Here is a 13592-nt window from a genome sequence, read left to right on the forward strand (position 1 = left end):
AAATTATGGCCTTTTAGGTAAGTTATAGATTTTCAGTCAAGCAACAACAGCATCATCCCTATTTATCTCCTAGGATCATGGTTCATACCTCATTCTCTTCAGAATAGGACAGTCTTTGAAACGGTAATATTCACATTTCTCTATCGCCCCTGAAGCGGGAAATTTTGAGGGAAATCGGGATTTTTTAAAAAAATTTGATCCTTGTGTTAATGCAGCATCTCAAAATCAACTGGGAAATAGGGCGGGAAAATTATTTAACAATGAGCTAAGAACATCCCCATAATGCCCCGGATGTAATATAAAGATTTCCTGAGACATTCCTATTCTAGAGTCATGATTTGTACATCATTCTCTTCAGAATAAAACAAATTTTCAAACGGTGCCATTTAAATGTCCCTATCGTGTATCTGGGGCGGGAAAATCATGAAAAAAGGATTTTTTGTTTAAAAAATCCATTCTGGTTTACTTTTTTGCCCCTGTGGATGGACCCTCTCTGTTTTAAGGCAGAGATCTGAAACAAATCTTAAAAATACTAAGGGTGCGCTTAATGTTTGAGAAAAATTTCACTCTTCTAGGGGCAAAAGTAAACCCGCGAAAAATAATATCCCCAATATATCCCAGATTCCCGTATGAAATAGACTTTCAGGTAAAATTTTTCTGAGACATCCTTATTTATCCGAGGATCATGGTTTCTGTATCATTCTCTTCAGGATGGAACAGCCTTTCAAACGGTACGATACATATGTCTGCATCATGTCTGAGCAGGGTTTGCCCAAGTGGGCCCAGCCCGAAAAAACCCACTGGATTTTTTCGGGTTGGACCCACCTGAAAAAACCTACTTTAAAACTCACCTGGGTTTTTGATCTTTCTTAAGGTATATTATCGATACAACTTAGGTGATCACATTGAAAGTGAATTTTATCAGATTTTGGACTTCCCTTGGACGAATTAGATGCTCTCATGTTAGAGTAGGTAACAACATTCAATGTTAGACTTGTATAAAGTTCTGAACGCACTGAATGAATAAAAAAGCTTACCTTAACTTGAGATAAAAATAGAACAAATTAATGTATGGATTGTGTTTATAGTCTATTTGAAGTAAAATATGCAATTTTATATTTTAGAAGATACTTTCCGTGAATAGTGTGCTCGGCGACGACTGGGACATTATCACTCATACATTTGATGAGTTTAAGGCCATAGATGCCTGTACCACCAGTAAATATGTAAACACATTATTAAAACTATTAGTATTATTCCATACATTTGATGGTAACACAAGTATTCTTCAGTAAAATTTGGCTTTCCAACAACAACAGTTTAGTTCCGTGATTAAACAGCGTGACAAACATCTTGGCATTTGAAGGCGGCACTCCAAATTCCCTTTAAATGCTGCTAGCAAATGAGGCCAGCGGTGTTGCCACGTTTATTTTGTACACATCCACGCCTATCCCCTGCCACCTGATCGCGCTATAGCTAGTAAGTCTTGTTTAGCCATAGCCACACCCCTTAGCACTCGGCAACGTCGCGTCAGAGCTTGCGTTTTATTCGTTTAGATGAAATGCCAGGATGTGTGTCACAGGCTTTAGTTACTATTGTTCAAATAAGCATTCTGTAGAATCAACACCAGCAATAGCGTAAAAATTCTTGTCAAAAGGTCTTTCCTAGTAAGATAGTGAAATCGGCCCTTGATCCAAATTGGGTCGCTATTGACCGAAAAGGTTACCCTTGACCTAAAACTACCTAAAAAAAAATTGACCCCCTCCCCTTACCGAATTATCGTATCATATATGCTCAAAATTTAATACTTTTTAAATTTTGGTGGGGGTAAAAGTTTCACAGATTTCGAGTTTCACAGATTGTAGATACTATCTAGATGTAAATATGCATTAAAAAAACTATCGATGCGTATTTCCTTTATTATTATTATTATTATTATTATTATTATTATTATTATTGCGTGTTAAAATTTTCAAAACATTGTAAAAAAATTAAGGTGGGGCACGTCGCTGATTTTTTGGCTAAAAAATTTGTTATACCCTTAGATACAACATATATTTTTTCGGGGCCTGAAAGTGATGGCAACATTGTTAAAAAGAAATAAAACTGAAAACAAACGTGTTTTTCGCAGTTTTCCCACAGTTTTGAGGGCCCCTTCAAACAATTCTTTGCCAAAGTTCACAATTTTCACTTCTTTTGCGTCCCTTCCGGTTTTGTCGCTCTTCGGCTGCTTCGATTGGGTCCATTTCGGAATAGAAACACCAAATATATCTCCGTAACAGTGCTTCCACTTCAACCAACTCTTGCACAACAAAGTTACACAGCTCGCGGTAGAGAGCGCTACCGATAGCAGGATGTCTACAAAAATTCCAAAATGAAATTTCGTGACCTTTTCTTTATCCAATCATAAAATTTCCTAACATTTCCAAGAGCGAATTTGGGTGCGAATTAGGCCGAATTTTCATCCATGTGATAGAAACGTACTTTGCTTGCGATTTGGTAGCGTCTAAAGCCGACCATAAACATTTTTGGTGGTAAATTTTGACGTTTTACAGAAAAAAAAAATTCTCATCTGTACTTACATTTGCACAGTTAAAAAAAAAAGCTAAATTTCGTGACTTTCGTGACCGATAGACACCCTGGATAGAGAGCGCCACTGTGTGCGGCCAGTGAAGCAAGAACTGATAGATACGAGGATCCGACGCGAGGTGTGTGTGTGTTTAACTTCGTTGTGCAAGAGTCGGTTGCAGTGGAAGCACTGTTACAGAGATATATTTAGTATTTCTATTCCGAAACGGACACAATCGAAGCAGCCGAAGAACGACAGAATCGGAAGGGACGCAAGAGAAAGGGAAATTGTAAACTCTGGCAAAGGATTGTTTGAAGGGACCCTCACTTTGAGGGCCCTAAAATGGTGAGAAAACTGTGCGAAAAACACGTTTGTTTTCGGTTTTATTTCTTTTTGACAATGTTACCATCACTTTCAGGCCCCGAAAAAAATATATATTGTACATAAGGGTATAACAAATTCTTTAACCAAAAAATCAGCGACGTGTGTCCCCCCCCCCAAAAAAAATAAGTTTTTTTCTACAATTTTTTAAAATTTTCAACACGCAAAAAAATAAAGAAAATACGCATCGATAGTTTTGAAAAAAAATGCACATTTACATTTAAATAGTACCTTCAATCTGAGAAACTTTCAAAATTTTTCGACTACCCCCACCAAAATTCAAAATTATTCAATTTTGAGCATGTATAATACGATAATTCGGTAAGGGTTGAGGGGGTAGGGGGTAGAGATGCAAAAAAGCCGGCTTTTTTGAATCGATGTTTTTTTTTCACATAAAAAGCCGGCTTTTTTGGGGAAAAAAGGAGAATTTTGGAAATTTTGGCTTTTTTCATTTTCATGATTTTTCTATCTAAATAGCTTTCTTATAGTATATTCTATACTTAGATAAGAATTCCATGACCTAAATGCCATATTTCGCTCTAAAATTCACCATCAAGATGGATGGAGCACATGTTTTACGAATAAAAGCTAACATGAAGAATGTAGTATTTGAGGGCAATTTTAGAGGCTATTTAACTTTATTTTAACTTTTGAGTTATCGATATTTTTTTTCTCGATATCATTTCAGTTTGTCGTCTGTTTCATTTCTAAGAGCTTAGTACTCTAGCTTCTAACGCAGAAGTTAAACTTACGTTTTTCTATATATCCGTCAAAGCGTACGTTTTTCAATATATCCGTCTAACCGTACTTCCACATTTCTGTTATACTGGAGCTGTGCAACGATTTAGCAATAATTTTCCGGATACAACCTTGAAGATCATTTTATACTGAGAATCAGTGGCGGATTTAGAAAAGTATTTTGGGAGGGTTTTTTTCTTACTAATGTTTAGTTTTTCTAAACATTCGTAATTTTTATTTGACGGCAGCTTAAAGTTTATGAGTAAAGGCATAACTAATAGATATTTCGTTTGTTTTAGACATTCCGTAATTTTGGGGAACAGGCTTCAGTCCGAAAGACCGCCCTTCCCCCTAACCCTCACAAAACCGTCACTGCTGGTAATTAGTAATAATAACGATTTAAAAACAATAAGAAATGAAGTCAGCCAACTCACAGTACACGCACTATTTCTACTTCATAGATGGAATGAAGAAAAGTTTTGTCAGAATGGTCGAATGCTGAGTTGAATTCCGGACTTCTCGATAGAAGCGCAAAAGCTCCAGTCAATCATGTTTGTTGTGCAGTTGTATTTATCTTAACTTAAATATATTCCGTAGTCTTTTTTTTTTTCTTTTTTTTTTTTGTGTGTGTGTGTGTGTGTGTGTGTTGGTGGGGTGGGGAGAGTTCCATAATGATATGAAGGGTGTGAGCGAAGAACATGGTAACTAACAAATTTTCAATTGCTGAGTTACGCAGCATCAGATAGGCAGCAACGCATACCACTTCGTTTAAATCCCTCATGTATAGACTTATGTGAAAAATCAGCTTTCCGACTTTCAAAATGGATTGTGCAGCAGAAAATTTCTAATTTCTTAAAATAGTAAAATTATGGGTTACCATGTTCTTATCTCACACCCTTCATGTTCAATCCCTCTTGTTAAAAATACAGAAAACTTGAGGACTGAATAAACCGTGATGGTGCTTACATAAAACTGTAGAATTTCAAGAATATACAAAACCAAAAGCTCTAGGTGTGCAGCCTTTAAGTGTATCATATAAATCTAAGTATTTTTGTTATGTTTTATTTTAATTTTATTTTGTTCCAAAAAGAGGGTATGGAATATTTTGAAGTAAAAAATACTACATAGAATTTTGCTACTTATTTGAGTATTTTTTTAAAAGAAGTATTTACTTTTAGGGTTGGCTGGTTTACACCAGCTGTTTTTCTTCTTTTTTTTTAATAAACAACTGGTTTAAACCGAAAAAAAATAAAAGGTACGAAAAACGCGAATCGTGTGAACTTCATGGTGACGTTTCCATACATCAAACCATCTGCATTAGTTTTATTTCCTTTTCACCTTTTAATCAAGGTGTCCCATGTTCAATTCTCGGTCGAACCACAACCCTTCTTTCATGCGTAAACAAAGTAGCGGTTCGGATGTCACTTTAAGCGAAAGTCTTCTCCTTGATAACCTCGGTATTACGTAAGGATGTTAAGCCTGAACATACGAAACGAAACTAAATTGTGTATTTCTGCATGCCTGAATGCCTGTTGTTTTATAAAGAAGCCAAGGTTGCTTAAATATACTGATATAAATTGACAAAATTTGTTGATTGCCTACGTAGCTTCCAACATTAGCTTGGATTGTACTTTAAATGATATGTACGCACTAAATTTGTAATTTAATACCTCAGTTTTAGCGTACTGATTATGATACGTTGACCTTTAAATTTTACATGCAAAGCAATAACAGGATTTTTTCCGTTATTGTTTTACATTTAGAGTAATGACGGGATTTTCCCGATGGCTAGGGCGGGAGTTTCTCAATTTAAGAAATTTACTGATCGGACCTCTTTAAGCTTATGTGACCTCTTCCAGCATAACCCCATTGTTGCATAATAACACCAAGGCGAAACAAACTTATTTCTGTCAATATGTAATATAAATACATAAAGCAAAATATCTAAACCCAAAAAAACCTGGTTTAAACCAAAAAAGCCTAGTTTAAACTCCCCCTAAAAAACGGGTTTTTGGCATTTTCAAAAACAACCATGGCTCTTGCCAACCCTGCTTACTTTTGTATGTAGGAGGTTAAAAAAAAATCTTATTATATACATTGGTTAATCCTTTGGAATTCATAATGTAAATATGTTGAGAAGTAAAACTGTTTGAAATATCTTTTCGAAATTCATGGTTTATTTTCGAGGTTTTATATTATTATCGGCATCAACCACTAATTAAATGACTTTTTGTGTTGTAGAGAAGCGAAACAAAATCTGGTTTATCAATTTAAAGCAGAATTTTCAAAAAAGCTCAAAATTTCCCAAGCAAAAAAGCGAAGCAGAAAAAACCGAGTTTTTTTTTTCAAAAAAGCCGGTTTTTTCCGAGCCCTTGCATCTCTAGTAGGGGGTCAATTTTTTAAAGGTAGTTTTAGGTCAAGTGTAACCTTTTGGGTCAATAGCGACCCAGTTTGGATCAAGGCCCGATTTCACTATCTTACTAGGAAACACCCTTTATGAAGCTTAATGCTCGGAATTCCGAAGACTATGTAATCCTACTATTTCAAGTGCTGAATTTAAACTTCCGTGGCAGTGGAAGTGTCGATGTACAGTAAAGAAAGTTGCATTTTCGGGGGAAAACCTGCATGAAAAAGTTCTCGAGAAATTCCCGCAATTGAACGGACAAAGCATTGGATGTGAATACTTCAACAATAAAACTATTTATTTTAAGCTGAAGGATATTTAATTTCATTTAAGACCTTTACTTTATAAAATAGGAATTATCTCTTTAATTGTTTTACATTCATTTTCGAGAAAGTGTAGTTGAGTTGATTTTAGTTTAGCGTCCCTTTCAGCAGCGAGGCTATGTGAGACGTGGACCTACTGATTAACGTGGAATCCGAACCACATGAGATCCCATCGGGAATCGAACCCGGGTCTCCCACGCCAAAGGCGCGTACGTTAACCGCTTAGCCACGAAAGAGCTCCATTTTTGAGAAAGAACCGTCTTGCTAGTGGTAGGGAAATTCAATAGGGTCCTTTTCTTACTGGTTTTGTGGCTGGGCCCATCTTTCACTATGGTCTTTTATTATTGGAAACTGTGATTTAGATTGTGCCTAGGGCCTTGGGCCCTTCTTTCATTACATTGAGCAGTTGGTTTCTGGGGCTGGTTGGTTTGTTGGCTTGGACTATGTTGGACAGTTGAGGCTCTGGGTCCTTTTTCATTATGTTCGGTAGTCTTTCATTATATTGGGCAGTTCGGGCCCTTCTTTGATTACATTGAGCAGTTGGGCCGTGGGCCATGTTTCATTATGTTGGACAGTTGGGGCCCTAGGCCTTTTTTCATTATGTTGGGCAGTTCAGCCGTTTCATCGTTGAAGACTGGGACCATATTTAACCACATGCTGATTGGTCCTTTATGGATGTTAACACATCTTATAGGTCTATATTTGATAACTCAAAAATGAAACCCATTGCATTTCTAAAAATGCTTTTTGTTTTGCTTAGTCCAAACATCAAGTACATTTAGAACAGAAGACATGCTTCGTTTTTGGAATTGTCCGCTGGAGCTTATGCTAGAATATTGACATAGATTTTTTTTTTTTTTCGCCAGCATAAATACCATAATTCTATCCAGCTCGGGAATAAAAGTGTTCTATCAAAATCATGTCCAGTAGGCGATAATGCCAATAAAGTACGAGATTGAGGTAATTACTACAGTAGACCTAAAATAACATGATTGCTAATCAGAAGACAATGCACATTTTAGAGTAGGGCCTGCTCAGAATAGACGTAGCCCTCCAGTGAGCAATGCCTCTTCCGTAGCGCCAAATTATTATTTTTGCGTCTACTGTGTGAGGTTGATTCACGTTACGTCACAGAGGTGTTTTGATCACATGCTGCCGGTAAAAATATTCAAGGTACATCAGCAGCATTTGTAGAACTGGATGCCAGAAATATCAACTACGGGAACTTCCTGGAGTTGGTTTTATTAGTGGCTGAATAGGATGCTGTACTGAAAGAGCATGTTAAGGAAGCTATATCGCTTAGTAAACAGCGCAGGGAACTGCAGCAACGTCGTGGGAATCTGAAAGGGCAGGGAAGAGGATCGCTAATGACTTTTCTATCAGAAACTTTTATAAATAAACTAATTCATATTATTGGACAGTTATTGCAGAAGAAAATAGTTGAAGACGTCAAGTAAGCGGGTATTTGTAGCATAATGGTTGATTCTGCCCAAGATGTTTCAGTGCTCAATCAGCTGGCTATAGTAATTCGCTACGTTCTATACGGTCAAGTATTTGAGAGGCTGTTAGCAGTTGTCGTAAACAGTGACACTACAGGACAAGGAACTTATAATGCAATCAAAAATTCCAACAATGTTTTCATGTCTGATAAGGCTGCTCTTTTGATGGAACTTCTAACTTGAGTGAATGCTATAAAGGAGTTGAAGCATTACTGGAGAAGGATAATCCTGAAATCATTTAAACCCACTGCATGGCTCATGCTCTTAATTTGGTTATGACAAATTGGACTGAACAGATCCCTGAAGCTACAAACTTATTTGTAGTTCAAACCAGTGCTGGGTTCCTGTCTGAATCCTACAAAAGAATGAATGCTTGGGAGAAAATGATTGATGCAAGCCACGAGGGACATGACAGACTACGAAAACCTCAAAAGGTTAGTGCAACACGATGATGACACTGAATGCGATAATCGACACTAACGAGTTTCGCTACGAAACAGGAAGTCAAGACGAGGACGACTGTCCATCATCATTAAGATTTCTTACATTTATTGAGAGCCTCTTTTTCTTGAATATCATTGAGCCTGCTATGCGAGATGGAATATTTTTTGACGGGATTCACTGTAAAAGTGATAATGATGCTGCAAATACCTTGTGTAAAAATTTTTACGTGCAGGGAAAATTTTGTACCAATTTCTGTGTCAGTCTAGTTTTAATAATTTATACATTGCATACAAATATGCGTTGTCACACAAGTAACATGTGAAAGGTGCTTCTCAAAGTTAAAGTTGATGAAAACAAATCTCAGAGCTAGTTTGTCTGAAGACTTTTTGGACACATTTTTACTAATGAGTCTGGAAAGAGACATGTTAAATTTAGTGTCCGTGGACGAAGTTATTCAGGAACTCTATAATTCATCATCTGAACTGAAAAGAATCTTAAGTTTTTAAAATTAGTTGTTTAGTGTTTCAGCAGTGTTTTCCATTTTCAGTAAAACTGTCTTGTTCACTCCATAGTCAAAAGTTATTATTAGTTGTTTAGTGTTTCAATTTTAAGTAAGCTGTCCTTTCATTCCACAGTAAAAAGTTATTGGCTATTATTTGTTTATTGTTTCAGCTACTACATGGCAATACAATAATAATTATAAAATATTCTCTCGGAAGTTTGTTTCTGGAAATCCTGTGCTTTGCTGTTTGAATAAAACTTGCTGTGACATCAAATATCCAATGATAAATCATAGCTTGCAAAATCTTCCAATAACAACGACTTTACAACTGCATAGCGCGATGGCAGATGTTCATTGTATGCTATTTTAGAAATCGGTGTTATAGCCTGAGGGCCCTCATTGGTAACCGCGGCCTAGGCCCTAATATACCCAGTCCGCCCCTGACGAGCACTATAGATTTTATACTAGGTGCGGCAGAAATATCGGACGATTTTACAATTGGAATACCTTTTGTCTTTCTGAAAATGAAAGTGTACGTTTATTCAGTGAATTCAGCAGTTTGTCGTTATTATTCACACCAGAAATATATATATATATCGTCTCGCAAATATCCACTGTTTTCAGTTTCATTCACACATTGCTGAAGACTTGAGAGTAGCAAAAGTACACGATATTTTGACAGTGTTGTTGACACCAGAAACAATTTTGAAAACTCAATTTAAGTATGGAAAAGAGCATCTGGCAAATGTCTTCCATTTTCATTCACACATTGCTGAATCTTTGCTCTGATATTTGTCATTACATCACGAAGTATGTTCATCGTTGTTGCCCTAATTTCACGTGTGATAGCAACCTTCTATTCCTCCAAAGTGAATGGTTTATCAGTGAAAACTTTCGACTTCAGATGATCTCATAAAAAGTAGCCACTCGCAGACAGATTGGATGACCCTGTGTAGAGTAACATCCCTGGAGGAATAGCGCCATAATGTAGGAAATTTAGTCCTGTCATTTGTAGCTCAGTGCTTTGGGGTTCGAGTTGCACTACTCTTTTTCAAACCTTGAATACATTTTTCAAATATGACCTTCAGATACAAAATAATGAAGGAATGTTCTACAAAAAATAAGTCCAAATGTATTTCTTGTATTACAAATTTGAATCAGTAAGCGTATGTTGCGGAGTTAATGCTCTTCTTTGAAAGTTCAGATATGATACCAAAATAAATCTGTGCACAGAAGGAGTCAGGAATGTCCATGGCCAGTATTTATTGCTACTTTCTCTTTGACGGTTACTCATTATTTTTTCATGTACAAAACTATACATGTAACAAAAGAGTTGAAACAATGTTTAAACTGGAATGAACACTACATGTAACAGCCGCGCGCAGACACACACACACACACACACACATATATATATATATATATATATATATATATATATATATAGGGTGGCCCAAAAGTAGGTATACACCCCTGCATTGAACAAGTATAACATTCTGGTTTATGGATTTATTTGCTTCGACTGTTCCGGGCTTAAATTATAAGCAAAAAGACGTTAAGAACAATAAAGAAACTAGGTCTACTTGTTTGATAACAATAAGATTACAGTGAACTTATCAGTACGGGACTGTATACCTACGTTTGAGACACTCTGTGTATATATAATAAATGTAAAGAAAACAAGTATAAATAGAATACATCATAATACATAAGTATAGTTTCGTTGCTTAAGCCATAATTCGATGGCTCATAGGTAATTCCACGATGAATCCAATGTGCACTACAGGATCAAGTACATGCCAATCTAACTACTCTATTGTTGTTTAGGATAAAGTTCCTATGAGAGAGAGTTCTGTTTTCAAAACCGAAATATCATTCCTGTTCTTTTAAAGTAAGCTCATGTACTCATCTTAGTCTTTCTGTATGTGGAGCCCTATTTTTGCAAGATTCCGCAAAAGAATGTTAAATAGAATTAAAAACGCTATTTCTATATTTGTTAATAATATGCTGTATGTTCATAAATCACTAATAGTTTTTCTTCTTCTTCTTCTTTCTGTTTTAGGCTAGGAAGTTTTGCACATCACCAGCCGTTAGCCAGTTGGTGAAAGTAAGTACTGAATTGAAGGTCTTTTGTCGAAGTCCGTAGGCGTATGTCTTGTATATGGTTTCAGTTTACTGCATAAACTAAAGTAGTGACATGATGATGAAGCAGAAAAGTGAAATGCAGTGATGTTTCTGTGTAGAGCTTTCGAATTTAAAAATTTAAGTTTGTCTTTTCTCTTTCATTTTTTATTTATTATTATTAAAGTTATTTATTATAATTTATATGCAGGGCCCGGATTTAGTTGACCTAAAATTTTCTAAAAAATTACCTATGAAATGACACTAAAATTCCTGAAAAATGACCCTAAAATTTACAAAAATTGACCTTAAAACTTGCGTTTTTTAAAACTTTTATTTCGTTAAACACTGTCATTTTTTGAATATCTATTAGACTTTAATTACCATTTCTCATTCTCAAAAGTTTTGTTTCAGTTGCAGTCTATTGATCAGTCCATTGTACGGCATTGTACGTACTGAAAGCGTCAGTTCACTCCCGAGTTGAAACTGGGAAGCACACTTAAGAGTCTTCATCCCGGCGAAATTAAAATTCCGCTAATTTTACAGTAATTATGTGATATCTTCAAATAGATAAAAGATAATTGAAATATGGAAGGAAAATACTAAAATGACCATAAGTAACCTGAAAGTTACCTTAAAATATTAAAAAATGACCTGAAACTTCAAAACGGCAAAAAGTGACCAAAAGTTGATCCTAAAACAATATACTTTTAGAACCTTGAGTTGAAGGATAAAGTTTTTATTTGAAGTTGCCTTGTCCTATGCGTAACAGAAAAAAGTTGACTTGTCAACAAGATCCGGGCCCTGTTTATATGTATATTTTGAAGTTCATATAGGCTTCGGTTTTTTATGAAATTGAGATGTTCAAGTTATTTTTCAATGCAACATTTAAACAATATACAATGTGATATACAATAAACCTAAATATGCTAACTAAACATAAGTAGACATAAGATTTGTGCAGTTATATAAAAAATTTCAAAATAAGTCCTACACATAGATAAAAGTTATGAATTCATCAAAATATTTAGAACATTATAGAAACCATATTCTTTGCTGTTGAAACTCAGTAAGAAAGAATAACTTTCTTTCAGTATTTTAAAGAAGATAATTTACTTATATATAGTTCTATTTAAATAGAATAGCATGGATCTACGTGGTTTATTGCGTCTTTAATCGTTTCTTGAACGGTTGATAATTTTCCGTTTTTAGATAATTCTACGTTTTAATGCTAGAGTTTGATGGCTAATGATGATGATGATGATGTGGTTATGTCGAAACTCAAATTGGTAAATTGGATAAGTCGTGTTTCGCGTGGCTCAGTATTTGCAAGAGGTCGGAGAGTTCAATTTGATCGCTTTACCTTTCTTAATGTTTCTCATCGGAGCTAAAACTTCATGTTTTGTATCGATTATTTTGTTTTGTTTTAATTTTTCCAAATGTTAAATGATTCATATAATACACCTTCCATATAGGTGAATTTGAGAGTAGATTTATCTGTTTGATTTTTTTTCCTGTCCTATGTAGAAATTAAAAAAAAAAAGAAAAAAAAATGGCCACTCACCCTCTCTTTGCAAAGTCATACTTTCTTACATGCAATTGGAATTAAATCAAACAAATGCTGATTTTCAGTTGTTATCTTTATTTAGAGCCAAAGTATGAGAATTTTCAACATAAGGTTGCACACTATGGCCTTTTAAAGCGAGGTGGGTAACCAAGATATTTTGAAGAAGACTACTTTTTGACATTTCTTAAATATTATTTCAGTTTTACATAACACAAGTAGATATGAAACATTGTTCGAAAACAGAAATCTTGTTAATTACGGCTTGAGAAGTAAACAGCAAACGCAGAGAACAATCGTATTAATGGTAGCTCATTGGTAAAGTACTCGCTCGGCAAATGTACCGAGGGTTCAGTTCCTCTGGCAAGAAAGCACGTCGAAGCTGGTTGGTTGGATCATTCTAATTTAGCATCTCTTTTTAGCTCTAATGGTAAATGAGACGGGATATACTGTTTAAAGTGGAATCAAAACCAATATTCGGGTTTGTTTGAGGCAAATACTTGCACCGAGACCAGGCACAGAAGTCATCATATGTCATGTTGAATTGTAACAAAACTTCTACCTTTTACCTATCACTCTTCTTTCTCCGTCTTCTTCCACTTGGGATGGGGTCAGCGTTTCTGACGAGTCTTTTTCGTAAAGCCCTGTTCCGGAGTTCTTCCTGTGTTAGATACCTTTCTCCCTAAAGTTATTCTTATCCATATCTATCCATTTCCTTCTTGGTCCCCGTCTACCTCTTATGCTGTTTCAATGCCATCACTCTTCTGATCACATAATTGTTCTTAATTAATGGCCGTACTACTACAGTTTTCTTTCTTGAATTTTTTAAATTCTATAACCTTGGTGGTGGTTCTCTCATTCCTCACTCTGTCGCTTCTTGTTATCCCATACATCCAGCGCAGCATTCTTATTTTGACAACCTTCAGTTTTTTTTTTTTTTTTTTTTTTTTTTTTTTTTTTTTTTTTGCTTTCTTCTCTTTGCTGGTCGAACCACTGTTTTGTAAATCATTTCTTTATTTTTTTTTTTTTTATTTTTTTTTTTTTTTT

The 13592-nt window shown here is 35.3% G+C and overlaps 1 protein-coding gene across 1 annotated transcript in view; it reads left to right on the forward strand.

Moving 5' to 3' along the window:
• ATPsynO (ATP synthase subunit O, mitochondrial) overlaps positions 1–13592 on the forward strand; it is a 59644-nt gene that overhangs the window by 14359 nt on the left and 31693 nt on the right. The window contains exon 2 of the mRNA XM_081728905.1: positions 10923–10967. Coding sequence (XP_081585031.1) covers positions 10923–10967 — 45 coding nt within the window. The remainder of the gene's footprint in view (positions 1–10922; positions 10968–13592) is intronic.

Source organism: Thermobia domestica, chromosome 1, assembly GCF_964235325.1.
Source record: "Thermobia domestica chromosome 1, izTheDome1.hap1.1, whole genome shotgun sequence".
NCBI lineage: Eukaryota > Metazoa > Arthropoda > Insecta > Zygentoma > Lepismatidae > Thermobia > Thermobia domestica.